The 24,615-nt window shown below is 34.9% G+C and overlaps 1 protein-coding gene across 8 annotated transcripts in view; it reads left to right on the top strand.

Moving 5' to 3' along the window:
• Positions 1-10,014: 10,014 nt before the first annotated feature.
• Positions 10,015-24,615, top strand: part of LOC110936178 (disease resistance protein RUN1) — a 31,187-nt gene continuing 16,586 nt past the window's right edge. For 6 of the 8 annotated variants that reach the window (XR_004891609.1, XR_004891610.1, XM_035989163.1 and 3 more), the window contains exons 1-6: positions 10,028-10,609; positions 14,295-15,417; positions 15,529-15,852; positions 15,942-16,859; positions 16,943-17,531; positions 21,143-21,207. Coding sequence is in view for 6 of the 8 variants with exons in the window: in XM_035989163.1 (XP_035845056.1) it covers positions 10,113-10,609; positions 14,295-15,417; positions 15,529-15,852; positions 15,942-16,859; positions 16,943-17,531; positions 21,143-21,207 (3,516 nt within the window). In the remaining 2 variants the exon portion in view is untranslated. Of the gene's footprint in view, positions 10,610-13,129; positions 13,291-14,294; positions 15,418-15,528; positions 15,853-15,941; positions 16,860-16,942; positions 17,532-21,142; positions 21,208-24,615 lie in introns of all 8 variants that reach the window. The other 2 variants (XM_022178521.2, XM_022178519.2) reach the window with 2 other exon arrangements.

The raw sequence follows: 24,615 nt of genomic DNA, 5'->3' as shown, positions 1-24,615 counted from the left end.
TAAATTACATGCTATTGCTCGTTTAAAACAACTGAAGTCACTCCCCATCTTTCAGTCTAGTTCCAGCCTGTTTGCACATGAGTTAACCCATAGAAATGAAACCGCCTTGATGTCACTTAGTGCTCTTGATACTTGTTTAAGCTTTGTTTTGAAAGTAAGATCATTACATACCCGCCACCATGTCCATCAAGTCGAATCAAGGATAACATAAGTGGCCTTCTTTTTAACTTCTAAAGTATAAATATTTTGCATGTATTCCAAGAGCTCAACTACATTGACCAAGTACCTAGGTAGTGGAGTTTTAATCCATTGTTAAATTTCCGCCGAAACCAACTGTGCATATCCACACAAATCAGTAGGTGATTCGCCGATTCTTGGACAGAGTTACATAAGGCACAATATGTTGATTGTAATGGGATGTTCCTCTTGCAAAATTCTTCCCATGTTGGAATCTAGTTTAAGATGACTCGCCATAAAAAGAAACTAATTTTCTTCAAAACCCAGTTAAGCCATAGCAATGCTTTCGTCTCTGGTATGAGTGTTATCCAGTCTAGTTCCCTCCTTAGCTCACCGACCTCGAAATCACTACACTCGCCATCCATCTTCCACATCCATAAATCCGACCCCTGCTTAAGATTTACACCATCCAGAGTACTAAGTGATAGGCTGATCCCGCTACCCTATACCCACGACACCTTTCCTTACGTGATACAGTAGCGCTCTTGCACCGTGTAGTATTTTTCAGGTTTAGACGCGAACAAATCCGTGAATAAGTCATGTAAAGCGAAATCCCCTGCTCATTTATCAATTTTGAAAATTTTTTATCACCCATCCCCATCTTTTGTCTTAGCCTTTGAATAACCTCAACCATTGCTGGAGAGTTGGACTATCTACCCATTTGCACAATATTCTTTTGGTACACCACTTAGCAATTTTTTAGAGGGATAGACGAGTGACATCTTATTCCAACCATTAGTCCCTTGTTGGTTTATGGGAGATTACCAATACCGAGACCAACTTTGTTTAATGGTGCTACCACCTTAAACCATGGAACCTAACTTACTTTGTTATTGTCCATACATCCACCAAAAAGAAATATCCATTTAATCCTTTAAAAGTGTTTAATTACTTGAAGCGGTGCATTAAATAATGATAAGTAATAAGTTGGTAGGTTGCCAAGTACCGCCTTGATGACCGTCACCCGTCCCCTGAAAAAAAGTATTCTTGCCTTCCAAAGCGTAAGTTTACTTTCAAATATTTCAATAACGGAAAGGCATCAATTTTACAATTAAGAATCGAAGCCATTTGTGAAATTTCGTCATTTCCAACCCTCACACCATACAAATGGCTTTTATAGAAGTTCCTTTAAGCTTGGATGCCAAGTAAAAGCATCTAAGTATACGTGCAAGGTTGTGAAAATTCGATTCAGACCATTCATTCACCCACAAATAGTACATCGTTCGCATATAATTTCTAAGATAGTGTTGGGCCCATACCCGGAGTCTTGATGCCACTGAATATGCCTTGCTCATTTGCACTCACCGTTGCCACATGCAACAGTTTGATGTACCATCAATTATACATATTTATAATATGAATTTACCCCTATTTATAAGTACTTTTGAGGCAATTTATGAAGGAAACACTACCGAGAGACGGAAAGGACAATATCCCGAAGCTTCTAACATACTAAAGGATAAGCACGCCTGTGCCACCCTTGGCATGCCCGTGCTCACCTGCCCTCGACCAGCCTATAAATAGAGGCCTCATTCACCCATTTGAGACATCCCCTTCTTTGCTTTCTTGTTCCCTGGTGTGCTATAGCCCAAAGGCTATAGACTTATGCCTTCTTGGCCATGTTCTTTCTTCCTTGAAGGCTCTAGTTCCTTGGAGAAAGTGTGGATGATCCATGGAGCTTGGCTAATCAATAGTCAAGTACGCCATGACCATGATGCTTCCAAAGCCCCCTTTGCTTGGAAATGAAAGGTTGATCCTTAGGGAAGGCTTTCACGCCGACCGAAACCTCTCCAAAGCTAGGATCCCAACATCCTACCTTTGATTATCCATGTTAAGAATAAGGCATTTTTAGATTAGTTCACTAAATATATGTCATAAATGAGATTTGAGAGACACTTTGTTGCACACATATTACACTTGAGCTAAAGCTTGAAGATCATGAAGTGTGGTAATTGCGACCGGTAAATGTGTTTCATATGGTTGTAATCTCTATGTCTTCTCATAATTTTGGATTAGTTAATCTTACTAATATAGTATTTTTATCTTATTTAATGTGTTTATCTTTTACTAATTCTTGGTTTATTATCTTTAGTGACAAGATTGGATGACCTCTTTGGAACTAAATTAACGTAACCACTTAAATTAACCATATTAATTTAACATAACTTAACTTGACTAAGGCGTGTGTACGACTTCTGGTACCCTTAATCAGATCTAGTGTAAGCTTCTGGTATTGAACTAGATCTTACTAGAGTTTTATGGTATTGAACCAGACTCGGGTGACAAGCTTCGGGTACTGAACTAGGAAGATTATAACTAGGAAGATTATGTTGGTCGGTTCAACCATTAACTAGGAAGATCTTACTAGAGTTTTATGGTATTGAGCAAAAACTTAGTGGTTGAACCGACCAACATAATCTTACTACAGTTTTAGAAAAAGTAGATTTCTTGCCTGATGCTTGATACGTATGGATATCAGATGATGAAAGAAACGAATGAGGCGATTGAGAGATTAGGTTTTTTTAGATGGTTTATATACTCGGGTCATAAAACGAATCTGATTAGCAAAACAGGGCTTCCTTAATGAAAAAAGCGGACTCGAATTTTTTCCCTCTCAAACCACATCCAAGAAGCTCTAATTGAGTGCCACATCAGCCGAAATATTTTCATTTATTATATATATAAGATTTTAGTTCTCTTTAAGATGTTTTTCATTCTAATTATAAAGTAAAATGACCATTATACCCTCATGTGCAAGGCACATGATCTGATTTAACATGCAAAACTAACTGGGTTACGGTTGAAATATTAAGTACAAAATTTATCAATTTTAAGGGTAAAGGACACCACCTAAAATATGATATAAAAATAAAGGCTCTCTCTCTCTATATATATATATATATATATATATATATAGACACACACTTGATTAAAAATAAATAAATAAGTGCATATACCAGAACACATATTTAACCATTACAATTATATCTTTTCTCTTCTTCTTTATGTATATCAGGCAATTAGAGGATGGTGGTGCTTCACTTTTCATCACTCAACATACCCAACCAGCTTCCACCACATCATCGAACTTCATTCCATCACCAATGATGAATTTTTAGTGGAGGTGCCCATCAGTAGTGATGGGGTGCCCGTATCATCTTCTTCCTTATCATCCAACGGTCCCCTCAACAACTTTCAAAGATTTCCATGCGTTATGGCTAGTCTTGGGAAAGGGTGGCGACAATGTTCCACGGGGTTTCACGCGTGGTCACCGTGTCACCATGGAGCGCCCCGTCTCACCTTAATATATAACAAAAAATATTAATTCTTAAAATATAAGGAATGATATCTTCCACGTAATCCTAAATACCGACCAAAGTACAGATTAGTTTTCGCATCTGTTTCTTTCGCCTTTCGCTTTCCAAAATTCTGGTATGTCTTTCTCTTATCCTTTTCCTATTCATCAACTTGATCCAAAAATGAGTTTTGTACCACTAGGTGGCTATGTTTTATGTCTAATAATAGCAATTTTCATCAAACTTTTTCTTGATTGGGACTCGACTATAAGACCATGTGTAGTGGTATACATGAATAATGTCCCTACCTATGGGCGTTGTGCGACACGTGTCATCCCAGTCAGCAAAGGGGCATTATGTGGCGTTTTTCATATATGGGTGTAATGGGATAATGCCCAATAATGATCCATCAATAATTACCCAATTATTATCTTTTAAAAAAATAAAACAAACTAATAATATTTGAAAGCTTCTTATTGGACAAGCAAACAATGCCCCACATACACCGGCGTTCTTTAAACAACGCTTCCGCCCCATTTTCTGAAAACAACGCCAAGGGGTGGTCTGGCAGCCCCATTACGCATGGTCTAATTAACTCGTATATGTTGAAACAACTATCCTATGGGTCGTTTAGATGAGCGGATGAGGTTTGTGCTATGTTTTGAATCAATGTTAGTCAACATGCATTAAAAACTTGTTAGGCATAGGGTACCCTTTGATGGTTAAGTTAGTAATGTGTATTTAATTCTTTTACATGTGTCATTGTTTGTTCTTTAGAGGTCTATGAACAACATATTTCCTAAATATCGGGTCATCAAATTAGGTTTATAAATAATATAATTAATAAAATGGATTATCGTCATAAAAAACAAACATACTTTCTAATTTTACAAAAGAAAAAAAAAAACTATATTTACAGGTTAAAAGTGTTCGAGGTAGAATCTTCGATACCAAATTCAAAGGATAAGCTGATGTTTTAATAGAGAAGGCACATTGCCAAAATGTTCTCTACATATAGGTTGCGTTAAAATGCACCGAGACTTGAAGTTAAACCATTGATGTCAATGATGAAGGTGGATGTAACAAGCTACGTAAAAAAGTGTTTGATAGGCATACAAGTCAAAGCGAAACATCAAGATTGGTATGCAAATCTTTAGTCCCTAGATTCCCTAAGGGAAGTTTGATCACATAATCGTAGACTTTGTGACTAATAGCTAAGAACCCCTTATAGTCATGAAACCATTTGGGAACCGCTTGATAGAAAACACACTTTTAGATACACACCATATGACTAATTTTATGGGTATACTTGGGCATATGCGCTTGACTATAAGATGGTATTCCGTCACTCAACTTAAACTGAGATGCTATAGCACTGCTTTCTAAGAGCATTGTGTATTTGTGTCTACTGATTTCACCACAATGGCTTGGTCCAGCTCATAATAGTGTATTTATATTCATCCATCGCGATTGAACTAGTCAAGTCAACCAAATAAGGGTTTTAGTAAGGATTCAGATTGATATAACAATGAGTTCAAAAGTCAATTTGAAGGTTTCGGTGTTTGCATTTTTAGTTTTATCAAATACAAAGTGGACTCCGCATTTCAAACTTTTGATTGTGATCAAATTTATAGTTACATGTAAACGGGATATCGAGCCAGAGGTCTCACTAGAAACAGTCTCTTCATACGGGGTAGAGATAAGACTGTCTACATCTTACCCTCCTCAGACCTTACCTTAGCTTTGCTATTGCTGAGTATGATGATGATATAAAGGGTATATTGTCGCATTTGTATGATGTATAGATTACACATGTATGGATGTAATTTATTGCGAGTAGTTCATATGTGTAAATGGGGCAAAGTTGGTAAAGCTATTTGAATATGGTAATATCTTTGTACGCAAAACATTCAATCTTGTTGAAAGAGGCCATAATCTGAATTGATCGTCGACCCAATACTCTATTCACATCCCAATATATATCGATTACATGATCTCTCCTATGTTAGATTGAACAAATTATGCAGATAACAAGGGGAAAATATAGTTATTTAATCTATATACATAATACACGTATGTTATTACTTGTATCATGCTATGAATCCACCTTTAGGTCAATGAATAACATTGTTTCAAGAAGCTTTGTTTTGTACATCCTCCATGATCTATCGGTATTTTTAACCATAACCGGATTTGCCACTACCCCTATTTCAACTAGTTTATGGGAAATGCTTCTTTCCAGTGCCACGACCTTCACTTCTAGTTCTATTAATTGCGTTCTTTTCTTGGATCCACGTTAATTAAGGTGATTATTATCGACCATCTAGGTACAACATTCACTTATGAAAAGCTAGGGAAAACACATCGAGGTAACCATAAAACTAACCAAGATTTTCAAGTTATAGGTTGATTTCCGTATGTAAGTAGTAATCTAACTTGGCCAAACTACCACGCTCAATGGCGGCCCCATATTTCTAATGAGTGCTACCATATTTTTTTGGCGAGTTGGATCATCAAAATAGTTTTTTCTTCTTCTCTTAGTTGTATCATGCTATATAAAATATAATCAAGGATTTTAACTAGCATGGTTCAAATGTCAATATCTACTCTTTTTGATGGGGACAAGATCATCTTAGGGTTCTTTCAAAAGTTTTGTTGATACTCAAGGTGACATCTGATCTTTACATAACTTCAAGAAGAGTATCATTGATGCAATGTCTAATGAAGTCGATCTGTAACACGACCGTCAACTTCTCCTTGCACCACCACCCACTTCCGCCCGGATGTTGCATCCTTTGGTTTTCACAATAAAGCGAAATTTACGTATTCATGCGTATTATTCATTATATTCTTATTGGTCGGGTCATGGGTCAAAACGGGTTCGGGTAAAACGGGTCAATTAGAAAAGGGTTGTTTTGGTTTGGGTCGAAACGGGTTCGGGTCAAAATGGGTTCTGGTCAAAATGGGTTCTGGTCAAAATGGGTTCTGGTCAAAACGGGTTCGGGTCGGAGCGGGTTCGGGTCAGAACGGGTTTCGGGTCGGGTTGGGTAAAAAAATGTTTAAAAAAAAGTGATTGTACATCAAGGGGCAATTTTGTCGGGTTAAAATGGGTCCGGGTTGGTAACCTTCGAATAATGTACTTGGATTATTTAAATCCAATATTTTTTTTATTTGGATTAAGATCCACTCTTTGTTTCCCTTCCTCTCTATTCTATGCTAACTTACTTCAAATAAGATCTTTTATGTGTTTTTTGAAATAAACAGGTTCGTCTCCTGTTCCATCCTTCACTAAATGAATTTCGCAAGAATCATAAAACCCTTAAAAATGAGTTTTATAATATTTTCGAAATCGTCTGATGGTTCATACGTGAGCCACGTATATAAAAACAAAATTGTTTTCAAACCTTGAAAGCATACATATTTCACTAAATCGTCTGCTGGTCGAAACGGTTCGCGTCGAAACGGTACGGGTCGAAACGGTTCGCGTCGAAACGGTTCGCGTTGAAACGGTTCGTGTCGAAACGGTTCGATTCGAAACAGTATCTGGTCGAAACGGTACTGGTCGAAACGATACTGGTCGAAATGGTACGGGTCGAAACCAGGGCTGGCTAAGCCAAGGTGCAGAATGGGCCTGTGCACAGGGCCCAAACTGGTATGGGCCCAAAAAAAACGAAAATTCTGTATATATATTTTAAAAAGATTCTGTATGTTTTTATTAGAAATAAATTATGTAAGTTTGAATAGGCCAGACGGTTGCATTGTTGCAATCAATTGAAATAGGCCCAATTACAAAAAAATAAGAGCCCAGTGATTTGATATGGCACACGCATAGGAGGGACGAGGGAAACAAAGAGTTGATCGAGAGCTTTGCTTCAAAAAAACGCTAGAAGAACCACACTTTTCGCTTAGCAAGTAAGTTCAATCATTTCTGCTACACTATTTTTGTTAATTTGTTTTATCTATTTGATAACAATTATCGTAGTATTATGGGTTATTTGATTGACTGATTGATAAGTTTATATTATATGAAGATTTGCGAATATGGCCCAAATTTTTTTTTTTTTTTTATCTCGAACAGAGCCAATTTTTTTTTGTGATTTTCGGAGACGCCCTGGTCGAAACGGTACTGGTCGAAACAGTTCGATTCGAAACAGTACTGGTTGAAACGGTAAGGGTCGAAACAGTTCGATTCGAAACGGTACGCGTCGAAACGGTACGAAACTGTCTCGTGCGGAAAGTCGTGTCGGCCCAAAACCTGTTGCGATCCGAAACATGTCCCATGCAGAAACCCGTGTCGGCCCGAAAACCGACTCGAACCGAACCCGTTCCGATCCAAAACCTGCGTCATGCCAAAACCCGTCTCGGCCCGAAACTCAATTTGAACTGAACCCATTCCGATCTAAAACCCGTTTCGTGTCGTAACCACATCGACCCATTTCTTCAATGTTGTCGACCCGCTTTGACCCGAAAATAACAAGATGGAATTTCAAGTGACCTATGGTGACCCATTTAGTTAAAATATCTTACCCAAACCAACCCATATAATTTTAAAAGCAACCAAAACTTATCCACTTTGAAGGCTTTGGGTCAAGATTGCCCCCTCTAATAACAAGATTATGATTATTAAAACGCTCACTCTACAATTGGTAAAGCAGGCGTTATATTTTTGCTTAGAAATACACTAGGTTATTTCCCATGTAACACAGGGGTATAACAAATAAAACTTGTATATACTTTGAAGCTATAAGTAATTGAGATTACACATAATTTTAGATAACTGAGATACCTACAATTTATTAGGATTAAGCTACGGACTCCGTGAGAATATAATAAATGTATTAAGAAAATATATGAAGAATTCATAAATTTGTAAATATTGTTTTTATTGGTAAATGGTGTTGCACGTGTACTATTTTGTAGATCATACATAAAGATTTCCAAAAAATTGATGATAATATCTTGTTAGAATTTATTGTTATGGTATCATATTAGATCTATGATAATCGAATAACAGCATTTTAAATTTATGCCTCTCGACAACGTTGGTTTAAGCATTGTCGGGGGTACAAACTACAATAAATATTTTTTTTTTTGAAAATTTAAAGTTAGAAAACACATTAATAATGTATATATGTATGTGTGGGAGTTGGCTACAAAGTCCATTTTTCCTACAAAGTGTACAAAGTCATAAAACACCACAATTTCAGCCATAGAACACAGTCAAAACCCACAAATAACAAAGTGAAGATTACTAAAATGTCATACTTGTGGGTTTTGTTTTGTGTTGTGTTTTGAATGATAAGGTTTTGATTATCGAATGACTAATATTAGTGTGTCTTATGTTGATTATCATGTTGTGTTTTATATTCATAGTTCTATGATGATGTATTTGAAGTTTCTATGGATTGTTAGGGTTTAGATATTGTGTTTTAGTGATCTTCACTCTGTTATTTGTGGGTTTTGAGTGTGTTTTATGCCTGAAATTGTGGTGTTTTATGACTTTGTACACTTTGTAGGAAAAATGGACTTTGTAGCTGAACCCTACCCTATATGTATAAGGTAATACATATCATACTATACAATCTGAAATGTGTGATATAAAGTTCTTTCCTCATCACCTATAAAAAAGTTAGTCAAATATTGTATTTTTGTTATTTTACGTGTGCTACATTATATTGTAAAGATAAATCTCATGGATAATAAAAAAACCAACAATTTAATGCATCGGCATTGAAAGGTTTTTTGAAGAACAACGAATTTTAGCGTTATCGTTTTTTACATTTTCTTGTATAATAAGAATGCAAAACAATAAATTGTATTATAATTCATACAAGCACCTAGTAGCTCCGTCTGTTTAAAGAATATTTTTATGATATTCCTCTAATACTTTATTTTATGGTAAATAATCAACACGAGTAATATTTTTTAATTCCTTAAGTTAAAAAAGAACAATTCTAAGTAAAAAGTTACTAATAACATATAAACAACTTACATATATTAAAGTTAAATGTCATTTTAGTCCATGTGGTTTGGGTCATTTTACTACCTTAGTCCAAAGGTTTCATTTTTCGTCTGTGGGTCTAAAAAGGTTTCACCATTGCCCTTTTAGTCCACTGGGTTAATTTCATCCATTTTTTCTGTTAACGAGAAAGGCAATTCGGTCATCTTATATGGCTGAATTGCCTTTATAGTTAACAGAATTACATATAAAATGATCGAATTACCCTTCTTGTTAACAAAATAAAGGAATGAAGTTAACCGAATAGACTAAAATGACAATGGTAAAACCTTTTTAGACCCACAAACAAAAAGTTAAACTTTTAAACTAAAATGATAAAATGAACCAAACCATATGAACTAAAATCACATTGTTTGTTTTATTTCCTTTTAATACGTACCATACATTTGATATTAATATTTTTATTTTTTGTAGTATGTAAATTTCCACGCATTTTCCTCATCAAAAGTATTGTTGACGTTTACTTCTTGATTTCAGTCACCACAAAACACTGGATTTATAATAATTGAAACCCTTCATCTATCAGCCCACTCATCGCTTCCCAGTTGCGATTCATAACAATGGAAATTCTCAAAGACTCTTCATCATATGACGTATTTTTAAGTTTTCGAGGTGTTGATACCCGTCTCAGCTTCGTTGATCACCTCCACAACGCCCTCCTGGAAGCTAATCTCAAAACCTTTTTGGATGATGACGAGATAGAGACCGGAGAAGACCTGCGACCGGAATTGGAGTGGGCGATTAAATCATCCAGGTCTTCTATTATAGTGCTGTCCACAAATTACGCTTCTTCAACATGGTGTCTTGATGAACTTGTGTTGATCCTTGAGCAACGTTTGACCGCGGATCAACTGGTTATCCCTATCTTCTATCATGTGGAGCCGACTCATGTCAGGAAGCAAGAACGTAGCTTCGGAGTTGCGATGGCAGTACATAGACAGAGAATGGAGGCAGAAGTGGACACTGAGAAAAGAAGTCTGCTGGCTAAAAAAATTGATCGATGGAACAAAGCGCTTATAGAAGTCGCTCAGTTAAAAGGGATGGACGCCAAAGGCAGGTAAACCATTTTCTTAAGTTTATAATTATCTCTCATTACATAAAATTATATTGGAAAAATCACCCCTAAACCAAGTTTATCAGTGATGGGTGTCTTCCTTCATTCTTACTTTTATTTATAGACTCATCTTTAGTGTATATCTGTATATCTATACTAAAGTTTATAGTAAAATGCACGGATAGTACTTATGGTTTGTTAAAATAACACCTTTAGTTTTCAACTTTTGGAAATTACATCTGTAGCTCTGTGATTTGACAGTTTGTTATTCGGATAGTCTCTAGAGTGGATGGAGGTTAGTTTTCTCTGTTAAGTAGAAGTAAAATGACAAAATTACCTCTAAAAATTAAAAAAACAATTTAATCTTTTTTTTAAAAAAAAAAGACTTTTAGTTTATTTATGGGACCCACCCACAACCTACTTTATCCTCCACCACCACCACCACAACAACACCACCATCACCATCACCACCACCGTCACTCCACCACTCCACCTTCAACCTCCACAACAACAATCAACTAACAAAATTCAAAATCAATGAAATATACCAAAACTACTATGTACGTGATAAAGTAAATCCAGATCAAAATCACTTTTTACCACAACCACCACAAAACCTTCACTATCTCCAACAACAACTTCAACCACCACTGCCTCCAACCAGAACCGCCATGTCACCGTCTCCATCACCCACACACTCTCTCTCTCTCTTTCTCTCTTTGAAGCCATCGGTGACTCCTAATGGCTCCTGTCTTCTTCATCGGAACCACCGCGGTGGCGGAGATCCAAATTTTGTCTGCCAATCAATCATATATAGGGTTCCGGCATATAATATGATCACCACCGGTGTGGGAGTGGTGGTGCTGGTGGCGGCAGGTGGTGGTGGGGGTTTGCCTGAGAGAGAGATAGAGTTGAGATAATCAGTGTGTGTGTGTTTTAGAGAGAGAGAGAGAGAGAGTGTGTGTGTGTGTATGTGTGTGAATATTTTTTCTTCTATTTTAATAAAAGCAAGGATAATTTTGTAATTTCAAATTGACTTAACGGAGAAAACTAATCGCCATCCACTCCAGGGACCATCCGAGTAACAAAAAGGTAAATCACAGGGAGCACCGGTGTAATTTTCAAAAGTTGAGAACTATAGGTGTTATTTTACAAAACCACTAAGACCATTCGGGCATGTTACTCCTAAAGTATATAGTAAATAATAAGTTACTGGATATTATTTAATTTAGTGTAACTAGGTGATTTAACCAATCGCAGATTCAATAATTTTTGATCTAGTTGCTGAAATTTGAAATTTTATTTTGCTCTTAAATCAAAGAGTAAAATGCTAAAATGGTTCCTGAGTTTACGTCATTTTTGCCACTTCAATTCAAAAAGAGTTAAATGCCTGGTTGGTCTTTGTGGTTTGTGAAAATTGCAGACTTGGTTCTAATGGTTCAATAACTATAGAGTAGGTCCTAATAGTTGTAATTTTTGCACTCGGTTGGTTCTTATCACTAACCTCTATTAAATTTCTCAGTTAAGTTGATGTTAAATGACCAAATTGGCCTCAACAATTAAAAAACTAAAAGTAAAAAATATAAGAAACAAAAGAAGATAGGTCCACCCCCATCATCTTCTTCAACCCCCCTCCCCCCTCTCTGAAACACCAGTAACTACATCAGCCGTCAATGGCTTTTATCACCCTTTCATCCCTTAAATTTTGGAGGTCCATCAATAAACATTCACGGTGAAATAACCTGTGTTTTAAAAAGCGCGCATGAGGCGCGAGGCGCACTAAGGCGCAGGTCTCAGCGCCTCATGGCATCTAAGGCACACTATTTCCAAAAAACGCAAAGCGCATTTTTTGGGGTTTTTGAGGTCTGAGGCGCGCGCGTTATGTATTTTGGGTGTTTCTATGTTGTTTTTATGCATGAAAGTGTTGGACAATAGGTTTTTTGGCTTGGACATGTAGGTAAAATCATATATAAACCTTAGTTATAACTATATTTTGGATAAGGGATGCTAAAAATATATGGGATATATATAAGAATTTATATAATCTTCTTGCGCCTCGGGTACGAAAGGCCCAACGCTTTTGCGCTTTGCGCTTCGCGCCTCATGTTTTGACCCTGTCGCTTTTGTGCGCCTCTCGCTTTTTAAAACCAAGGAAATAACTGGTTTCTTTTTGAGTCTTTTTGAGACACTACATATTATTGCATTTGATTAAAACACACATCTTCAAATTTGATATTCTAGCAAGAACAGCCGATGTAGATTAACAAGATCAACGTATTGACATTAAAAACCTTTCGGTTTTCAAATTCTACAACCGCCACCTGCAATCCTGCACTATACCTGACCACTACCACCAGATTCCTCAACCCCGCTACCACCATTATGAGGGGCAATTCTGACCCAAAAGACATACAATGGGTCAGTCTGGGTCTTTTTTAAATTACATTGGGTGAATTTGAATGAGGAAGTTTAGTTAAGAGGGTCAAAATGGGTTTATTTAAAAAATAAGAGTTTTATCTACAGGTCAAACAGGGTTGAGAAAACTAGGATGTGTCAGTTAGGGTTGAAAAAAAAAGAAACCACGGGTGAACAACTGGGTTATCTTCTTCAATCTTAACTTCATTAACTTCATCGATCAAGAAACCATTCTTCGCATTCTTCCTCTTCAATCCTGCTCGATTAAGGTTCTTTTTCTCTTCGATTTTGCTCAATTTATATTTTACCCATTGATTTTTGTTTGTTCAGTTTCGTATGACTACATGATTTTAGTTTGCTCGATTTCATATGGCTACCAATTGATCTTTTCATGTTGCAATAGGTATCACTATGATTTTAAATGTTTGCTGCATATGTTCTTGCTTTTGATATCTATGATTGCAGAACTGATTTTGTTAACATATTTTTTAATTAGGGCAAATTCATCTTCAATCATGATTTGCGAGTTATTTTGTCTACTGAGGGGTTGTTTTTTTATTGGATTTTGATTATTATTTCAACGTTTTTATGATTTAGTTTAACTAATTATGTTGAATGATTAACGCATAGTTTGGTCATCACAATTTGTTAATCTTAGTTACTGTTAACACATAGACTTTGTATCAGTCGATAATTTTTGAAATATTACCGATTTTGTATTAGTCGTTTATTGTAAGACGGGTGGTGTTTTATATCGAGTTGTTCCTCCTGCCGTTGTTATGTGGCTTGATGTCGTTTGCTGGGGTTGGTGAGTGGCTTGAGCATTTTGTTTTGCTGGTGATTGGTCGTGTGTCCGAATGAATGAATGTTTGTTAATTACTGTGTGTACACTAACTGTTGGTTTTCATGTATGTTATGATTTCTGTTAATAACCGGTTACCGTTAATTAACCGGTTATTTTGTGCACCTATATATGTAGTTGCCTCTATATTACTTTTCAACGTTGATAACGATGAATGAATAAGAAATGTAAAACTTCTTATTTAGATTACAATATCATGAATATGAGACCACTGGACAGTAGGAGATGAGATAATATAATATTTTAACAAAATTCAATGCATACATGGCTAAATACTACAAACATATAACGAAGATGAAACTTGCTTGAAACAATTGTCGAGTATGGTAACCAGAAATAGTTCAAACTTTCAAGAATTTGAATCTAGTTTGTTTGGTTTTATGATTCTCACTGAAAACCATTCAATCTCAGGAAAGAGACAGAGTTTATCGGGGAGATTGTAAGAAACATCCACCGCAGGTTAGCTGGATCCTTACAATGTACGCTACCATTACTTTTTGGGATGGAAGATTCCATTGAATTCATTACTTCATGGTTGAAAGATGGATCCTCGCATAACGCAGACATTCTCACTATTTTGGGTATGGGCGGGATTGGCAAGACATCTTTAGCCAGATATGTCCATGGGTCACATTATCGTTTATTTGCTAAAAGCAGCTTTATCGAATGCGTCGGAGAGAAATGTGCCACACTAAACGGACTATCTGACCTACAAAAACAGCTTTTTGGTGACATTTCAAAAACAAATCAGATTCAAGTAAATAATAGCTTGGCATACACATCTATGATCGAGAACGGATTAACTCGTAAGAAGGTGTTTATAGTTCTTGATAATATTGATACTGTCGACCAGTTGTACGCATTACTTGGAAAGAAAGGTTTTTATCCGGGGAGCAAAATCATAATAACCACCAAAGATGCATCATTGATAGAGAAATATGCACCAATCAACTTGTTAGTTAAACCAAAGCATACAAAGTTGTTACTTAAAGGCCTACATAAGGAAGCAGCATTACGACTTTTAAGTCATCATGCATTCATGAGCAACTGTCCCAATGACGGTTATGAAGATGTTTCAAAACAACTTATGGCGTATTGTAAAGGACATCCTTTGGCTCTTAAAGTTTTGGGCGAGTCTCTATGTAATAAAACAGTAGCTGAATGGGAGGGTTATATAATTGGGCTGAAAAAAGAAACTGATTCACACATTATGAACGCCTTGAAGGTTAGCTTGGACTCTATGCAATCCAACAATGATAAGGAATTGTTTAAGCATATTGCTTGTTTTTTCGTTCAGAAAGACAAAGTCTTTGCTGAAACAATATTGGAGTCATGTGGTATCCGCACTACAGGGATCAGAAATCTCATTGATAGATGCCTTCTTACGATCGACCAAGATAACATTTTAATGATGCATCAATTGATTCAGGAGATGGGAAGAGATGTAGTACGTCGAGAATCACCTAACAGGACAGAGGAGCGCAGTCGATTATGGTGTTATGAGGAGTCATTCAATGTGTTGGAAGAAAACAAGGTAGTTAAGAAGCCTTGTATACTTTTAATAACGGGTGCAAATTACAAGTCTTTTCATAAAAAAAATTGAAAATTTACTTACAGTTTTTGATCTTTTACGCTTTGTTCTTAGGGTACAAGAAATATTAAGGGCCTCGTCCTAGACATGAAAATGCTTGAGAGAGAGATGTTATGTGGATCAGTTGAGTTAGAGACGTCTGCATTGAGTAAGATGCCTAGCCTAATGCTACTAGAACTCAATTTTGTGCAACTCAGTGGGTGTTATAGGAACTTTCCTAAAAAAATAAGATGGTTGTGTATGCATGGGTTCCCTTTAAAGTCTATACCTTTAGACTTACCAATGGAGAATCTGGTTGCTCTTGACATGTCCTATAGCAATATTGAATATTTTGACATGTCTTATAGTAACCCACAACCACCTGCAAAGAGGCAAAAGGTAAGAAATTTAAAGCATCTACTTTTAATATCCTTCCATGCTAGGTTAATAAAGTTTACTAAAATGTTTACATATCTCCGTGTCTATAGGTAACCTATTCGTGCTCAACAGACAAAAGGTTGCTTGGATCATTGAAGTTTCTTACTTTGAGTTTCTCTGAACATCTCAGTAGAATCGGTGGTTTTTCGGAACTCCCTGCACTTCAGAGGTTAATTGTAATAAAATGCACAGGTTTGACTGATATCTGTGAATCAGTCGACCAATGTGTTGAACTTGTCTACATTGATCTGAGTTACTGCAAAAAGCTTAAAAACGTCCCAGAAACGATAGGTCGGTTAAAGAAGGTCACAAAATTATTACTAGATGGTTGTGATCTTGCTGAACTTCCAACAAAGAAAACGATAATGGATTCATCGGAAGTGTTTGGGGCTAAGATCGTTAGCTTAAACTCACAAAAGTTATACTCCATTGTGGAGACTATACCGAAGTTTGTTGTGATATCTTTACCGAGCTCATTAGTTAGGTTGTCGCTTGCACATAATAATTTGTCCAATGAAGCATTTCCCATGGACTTCAGTTGCCTATCCATGTTAAAGGATTTATGTTTGGACGGCAATCCCATTGTTTCCCTGCCCAATTGTGTGAGAACCCTTCCTAGGCTTGAGACACTGGGTATGAGCAATTGTCTAAAGCTTAAGTCAGTCGAGCATCCTCCATGTACCTTAAGACAATTGAATCTTTATAACAGTTTTTGGAATACTGATTATAAACATTTGCTACGGAAAATTGCCTTTGATCCAGAAATGGCCCCGCTCGAGTTTATAGCTGACATGAATATATTAGCACCTTCTTCGTTTGAAATTGAAGGGATGATCAAAATCCAACCTCTGGTATGTGTTAAGCCAGCGGTATTATGTAGTTTGGGCTGGGGATCACTGTTTATTAACGGAAATAAGTTCGTAGTAACGAATTATAATTATAGAGGACAAAAGAAATCTCAAATCCAGGTTTTCCCTAATTAACTATCAATCTTTGTGTGGATATGTATATAATATACGTTTATGCTGATTAATAATTACATTTTGTGCAGATGTATTATGAATTTGGAATATTCAGCACCATTTATACTTCGATGCGAATGCAAGGCGGGATTACGCATATAAGCAATGAGCCATCTCTATCAATTACCATTCCATCACATTATGGCCTGCTTAAAGGACTGAATTTCTGCTATGTATTGAGTTTGTGTGAAATTGAATTGCCCATCATCAAAATTAAAAATATTACAAAGAAGCGTACCTGGATATACAAGCATTATATTAAATCAGTCACTGTAGATGGACTTGAAGGGTTACCAACATTTTTAAGCCACTGGATGTTTGGGGAGAAGGAGATGGAAGTTGGTGACAGGATTACCATAACTCTAGACATGTGTTGTGGAGATCATATAAACATGTGTGGGGCGGGTTTCGTATATGATGAACGACCAGAACTTTTAGCTTATTACAAGTCGCGAAATCACACAATTGGTGGAGATCTTTCTTATTACAAGTCGTGGAATCACATAATTGGCGGAGATCTTTCTGCTTTTCAATTAATAACAGGAGAATATTTCCTACACTCAGTGGATTTCTTAAGAAATTTATTTTCTAGTACCTTCTTCAATGCCCATTACAAAGGTAACTATCATTTTCTATTAAATAGTTATGGGTCTACATATTCACACACCTAAATGCCTATTCACACACCCTCATATATGCCTCGTATAGGTCTATACGTCGCGTATAACCTTTTTCAATTTCCAAGAGAATCTCTGATTATGTCATATTTTGTCTTATATGACACGTATATGCCTCGTATAGGCCTATACTGGGCGTATAGACAAAAAAGATCATTTTACCCCTGATTTAGGGCTAGACTAGGGGCAAAACAGGGCTATAATGGTCTTTTGGACCACTAGACGCCTAATCTAGGCCTATACGGGGAGTATAGACAAGAAAGACCATTTTACCCCTGAGTTAGGGCTAGACTGGGGGCAAAATAGGGCTATAATGGTCTTTTGGACCACACTAGACGCCCATTCTAGCCCTATATGCGGCGTATATTTTTATTATTTTTTTGTTTTCTCTTTTTAATATTGATAACTTATAAAATACTCATATTAATATTGATAACACTAATATTAATTATAAAAAACTCATATTAATATCAATAACACCAATATTAATTATAAAAAAAACTCATATTAATATCAATAACACTAATATTAATTATAAAAAAAACTCTTATTAGTATCAATAACACTAATATTAATTAAAAAAAACTCATATTGTATAAAATGTTTGTAAAAAAACTAATATTGTATAAAATGTTTGTAAAAAAACTAATTTTGTATAAAATGTTTGTAAAAAAACTAATATTTTTATAAAAGTTTGTAAAAAAACTAATATTGTATAAAATGTTTGTAAAAAAAACTAATATTTTTATAAAAATTTTCTAAGAGGATTAACATTGTATAAAATGTTTGTAAAAAAAAACCCTTATATACGCCCAACATTGGCCTATACGTGGCATATATGGGGCATGAGTCATATATGAGACCTATACGAGGGGTCTGATATGCCACATATAGGCCTATACGCGGCGTATCGGAGCAGACAAACCAGAACTGACATGAGTCAGCCACTGAGTTTGATGTAACCGTATACGCCCCGTATAGGTCTATACGAGGCATATACGAGGCAAAGGGTGTCCAAATAGACATATAGGGTGTGTGGATAGTTTCAGCCTATATTTATCGTGGCTTATATATATATATAGTGGAGAGTTCAAATGAGAACAATTTTTTTGTAAGAAGAAAAAAGAAGAAGTTTCAACCAATAAGAATGCTTCATTTTACTTCATTTAATATTTGTATTTAATTTTAATATAAGGGTATATTGGTAAACTTACATAAATCATTAATTTGTATTCTTCCCTTTTAATAACTAACTAAATTAAATTTGTAACTCCTTTTCAAAATATATACTTTTTTTCCAAATAAAAAACTTAATTTAAAGTGTAGAATAAATTACTAGTTGTGTAGGATAAATTATGAATTGTGTAGGATAAAATATGAGTTGTGTAGGATATATATTTCGAGGTGTGTAGGATAAATTTTGACTGTGTAGGATAAAATTCTACAATGTGTAGGGTATATGTCGGAAAATTTTGATATGTGTAGGTTTTGTAGATTATATGTTGGATAATTAATGATTAGTTGACTAATTAATTAAAGAGAGAAAAATTAATGATATGAGTTATAAATGAAATAGTATTTTACTAATATGCCCTTTCTTCTTTTTCTTCTCACATTAAATTTCTTCTCAAATGAACCTTCTCATATATAATATATATATATATATATGAGATATATATATATATATATATATATATATATATATATATATATGTATGTATATATATATATATAGAGAATGTATATCGTACATTATGGCTTAACGTACTTCACGTACAACAACGTGTGTGATTTGTTCTATAACATGCATGATTAATGTTTTCAATATGCGTGATTATTGTGTTTCAACATGCGTGATTTTGGGTTTTTGAGTTATAACGTGCGTAATTACCTGTCGTACGTGATGTACGTTAAGCCGTAATGTACGTTAACCTTCCTCTATATATATATATATATATATATATATATATATGAGAAGGATCCGTTAGGAACCACCCTTTATCGCTAGAACCGCAAGAACCAATGTGAACATAACCCAAAATACCTAAAAATAGCTAAAAAACACACAAATTTTTTTTAACATTTGTATAAAAAAATCGCTACTTTTAGTAGCAAAAAAAAATTAATTTAAAAAAAAAATTGATTTTTTTAGGTTTTTTGTGGGTTTAGTTTTTAGCATTTTAGCTTGGGGGGTGGGGTGGGGTGGGGTTAGGTTTTTTTTTTGGAGGGGGGGGGGGAGGGGTTAGTTTTTAGCATTTAGCTTGGGGGGGGGGGGGTTAGGGTTTTTTTTTTTTTTTTTTTTTTTGGGGGGGGGGGGGAGGTTAGGTTTTTTTTAGGTTGTTTTAGCTATTTTATGTTGTGTTCACATTGGTTTTCGCAATAAATGTGGTTCTCGCATGTGTGAGAACCGTGAGAACAAATGAATAAATCACGAGAACTTGGTAAAAAAAAATTCAAATTAAAAAAAATTCTACACTTATCATTATTATTCAGATACAATGTTAGAAATTTAATTTACACGTTTTAGTTTACGTGAATTCGTAAATAAAGAAAATTTACACATGTGTAATTTTGCCATTTACACATGTGTAAATCTGTTATATTTACACATGTGTAAAAAATCTAAAAAGAGTGATTTTGAAAGGAGAAATAAATTATTTAATATTGTAAATTCTTTTTTTTTTTTGATGTTGTATCTTAATTACAATGAGGTTTGTATTAAAAAAATTGGTTTTAATTGGTTTTTTCATTCGTTCACACGGTTCTCGCAATATTTTGCGTTCTCAAGATAATCCTCCCCTATATAAAGAGCAAGATGAAGTATGAAATTTAAAAACTGGCCAAAGCGGGGCGCTTCGACCCTGATTTTTTGAAGTTGGTGTCTTTTGTCGAATGCGAACCCGAGAAACGGAAGGGATTTCGAGCATTAAATTTAAGTGGGTATTTATCATTTTTTTACAAATGTATAATTTTTTTTATTTATGAATACATGTAAATTTAAGTCGGTATTTTTGATGTTGTATTTTTAAAAATAATGGCAGTGTAAAAAGATTGGTTTCAATTTGGTTTTTAACAAAGTTCTTGTGTTTCTCATGAAATATACAAGTTCATATTTAAACCTCACCATAAATACATACATACAAACCCCCCCCCACCCCCCCCCCCACACACACACACACATCACAAAAAACTATTCATTGAATAAAACACAACTATTTATTGATACCGGATGTTCCTCATAAATATGGTTGTGAGTTCTAATTTTTATTTGCAAAAGGTTATCTGTATTTAATGTAAATATTTGTTATAAAAATATATCTTTTGGGTGCCAAGAACATATGAGGATCACACAACTCATACGCCATTAGTATTATTACACTTGGTTGCGAAAGGAGAAATACCTATCATCCATAATTCGATAAACCAACAATTTCTTCCCTAGTTGCACTCGCCCACTTAGTGGGTAAATGCACTACTAGAAAATAGGGCTAATGCAACTTTTTATAAGCAACCTTGTAGTGATGACATGCTGTTTTTTCTTTTTGTCATCAGAAAAGATGGTTTCTTTTATTGCTTTCTCGCCACAGAAGTCCGACAGACTTGGTCATGCAAACGAGGTACACCTTCCTCATCCAAATCCCTTAGAGCATCAACAATAGAAAGATTTTGTTTCGAGAATTAATAGATTTCAAATATATCCTTTCTGGGTTTAAATCTTTTAAGTTTATCCCAAATCCTTAGGATTTTGAAAAAATATGCAGATTTAATTAACAAATTTGTTTTCAAAAATTATTTAGGGACAAGATGTATTAAAAATTCCAAAAAACACAATTATATTCGAATCATAGAACCAAATAAGGGTTTGTTTTCGAAAAATAATGATGAACATCATGAAGAACACATTCGAAATAAAAATTTTTAACAGTTTACTTATAAATTTCAAACATAATATGTATTAAAACCGAAAAACCATAAACTTGATTAAAACGATTTTCATTAGATTTTAACAAGAACATGTTTTTCCAATTTTAATCAAGAATGAGGGCAAAACAAAACTGGTTGAGCATACTGGTTGAGCAACATATGCTCTGATACCATATGCTGATCAGTTCTGTTTACACATAATGGAAATCATGTAACATGTTACAGTAGATAGGCCAGCAGAGAATCCTAAGACAAATGCAGCCATAGAGTTTGACATGATAGTAAGCTTGATCTGGTTCCCCTTTAGGATGTTTGTCAATGATGGTAGTAACAAGTTATTTAGGGTTGAAGAACTCGTAGTAATTGAGAGAGAGGAGTGGACGATTTTATGATTGATGTTATAATAATCTACCCTTAATCTCTCTCTAGTAATCTCCTTATATACACGCAAGAGGAAACCTTATTAGTTAATAAGGGTAAATCGGTCCATCAACAATTACCAACTAATATATTATAAGGTTTTATATACTTTGATCTATATTATATAAATGATAATGATGGCTACAATATTATATATATATATATATATATTTATTTATTCTACAACATCATCAGGTTTTAGTATTGAAAAGTTTGTTTTTGACACCCATTTTTTGGCTTGTAGTTCCTGGTAGAAAAAAAAAAAGAAAGAAAAAATGGATTAGAGTTGAGGCCACTGTACTATTTAATACTAAACTAGGATTGCGACCCGTCGCAATATGACAGGGATTGTTTAGTTATAACTAAGTTGATTTAGGACCCGTACGTTATGTTAAACCTGTCAAACGGGGAAAAAATAGACGATGTAAAAACGTTCACCCACACACGCACGTTGCGTTATGTTAACTCACAAAATTTAGAACGAAACGTAAAAACGTTGAACCAAAGATGCACGTTGAGATGTGTTAAGTCACAAAGTTTAGAAACAAGCATAAAGCGAAAAATTTGCGGAAAATGAAAACTATAAAGGACCAAAGCTGAAAGTAAAAAAAAAAGTTATGAGGATAGATTGCAAAAGATAAAAAAGTTTTGGGTTAAAAGTAAAAGAACAAATAGTTTTGGGTTAAAAGTAATTTATGAAATACTTTTGGGTGAAAAGTAAAAAAAAGTTTTTTTTTTTTTTGGAAAACCCCCAAAGCCAACGTTACGACAACCATATGCATAACCATTTTTCTTTGAAAACCCCCCAAAGCACACCCCGCCTTGCGGCGGGGCGTTATACGGTGTCAAATAGTACTAATGTCACACAACCGTCATTGACCACCAACACTGACTCGACCTAGGATATACGTGTTGCGACAAACCTGTCAAACATGGAAAAATAGCGGTAAAAACGTTGAACCACACATGCACGTTGCGCCGTATTAACTTGAAAATTTAGAACTATACGTAAAACGAAAATTTGCGAAAGATGAAAAGTATAAGTGACAAAAGTTGTGAAGTTAAATTGAAAATAATGAAAAGTTTTGGGCTAAAGTTAAAAAAACAAATTATGTGGGGTTAAAATTGCAAAAGATAAAAACCTTTGGATTAAAAGTAAAAAATCAACTTTTTTTAGAAAATACCCAAAGCACAATGTACAACTCATGATGCACATATAACTTGCTAATTTATATATGGAATAATGCATATATATATATATATATATATAGAGAGAGAGAGAGGAAAATGTGTAGTTAAAAATGAAGAGATGATGACGATATGTCAATTTATTTTATCATTTTTAGGTTTTTTATTGGGTGTATTTAAAGAAGAGTCCTTTTCTGCTGGTCTTACCTCATATCATTCACTAGGAATGAGTATAGGACATGTTCTGTATCAAACCACTACTAGTATCGAAAGTCCTCAAAATTGGGTATTGGTATCAAACCGGTATCGAAAATGTCAAAATTTGGTATCGAATCGGTATCGAAAATGTACCTAGTTCGGTAAATTCGGTACCGGTACCCAATACCATTTGCTTATCCCTAGCATTCACAATGGAACCTCCATATTTATGTGAGTTTAACCTTTATATTTTTTAAAGTGGTTGTGAGTGGATAAGAGAGAAAAAAGAGAAAATTATTGTTCACCAGTAAATTTGGAGGAGTTACTGTTCACCTATATAATTTTTTAATATTTTTTGAAAGTGGTTGTGAGTGTTGGAGAGAGAAAATATAATAATAAAGTTAGACCATGTGTAGTGGTAACAACTTATAATGCCCCCACCATGGGGCATTATCCGGCACGTGGCGTCCTAGTCAGCAATGAGGCATTATAGCAAAAGTGGTGTAGTGGGGATAATGCCCAAATAATGCCTCTTCCAATCATTAAACCAAAAAAAAAAAGCAACTTAAATCATATTGGCTGGTCAAACATTGGAATAACTGCCCATTGGTCACATGCAGCACATGGAGCGTTTTCATTATAACGCCAAACATCATTTTCAGAATTTTTTTTATATAACGCCTAGTGTAATGGTTAGGGGGGCGTTTGGGGGCGTTATTTTTCAATTTTTTTTTTAAAAATCACGCCCCATTACGGGTGGTCTTATAGAATATATTATTTAATTGAAAAAGAGAGAGAAAAGATGATATTTTTTTAAGTGTAATTATAGAGATATAGTAAAAGAATTCATTGTGAATGCTCTCACAACATAAACAAAATTATAAAAAGATATGTGTTTTATAAATAATAACAACAATTTGTATCAAGATTAAATCAAGGCCTCTTAGGTTGCTTATAAATAATGTTAAACTTATCCTCATTTTCATATTTTCTTTAGGGGTATTGGATTTTAATAATCCCATGTTTCACTAATTGGCCGGTAATAATCCCAACTTCAAAAATTGCCTACAACAGTCCCAACTTGTAAGATTTTGGCCACCAATGATCCTTGTCTAACTGGGTTATAACCCAGTTAGTTTTTTGAAGTTTTGAGCGGCGGAGAAGGTCACTAGAGGTTGGAGATGACAAGTGGTTGTCTCCTTTGGTGGTTTCAGGGGTAAAGAAGGTCGTCGGAATAAGTTGCAGGTCACCGGAGTTGCGTAGATGGTGGAAATTTTAAACTTTTGAGAAGCGGA

The sequence above is a fragment of the Helianthus annuus genome, chromosome 4 (genome assembly GCF_002127325.2).
Source record: "Helianthus annuus cultivar XRQ/B chromosome 4, HanXRQr2.0-SUNRISE, whole genome shotgun sequence".
NCBI lineage: Eukaryota > Viridiplantae > Streptophyta > Magnoliopsida > Asterales > Asteraceae > Helianthus > Helianthus annuus.
The sequence above is the reverse complement of the archived record's forward strand: the minus strand, read 5'-3'. Positions and strand labels throughout refer to the sequence as shown.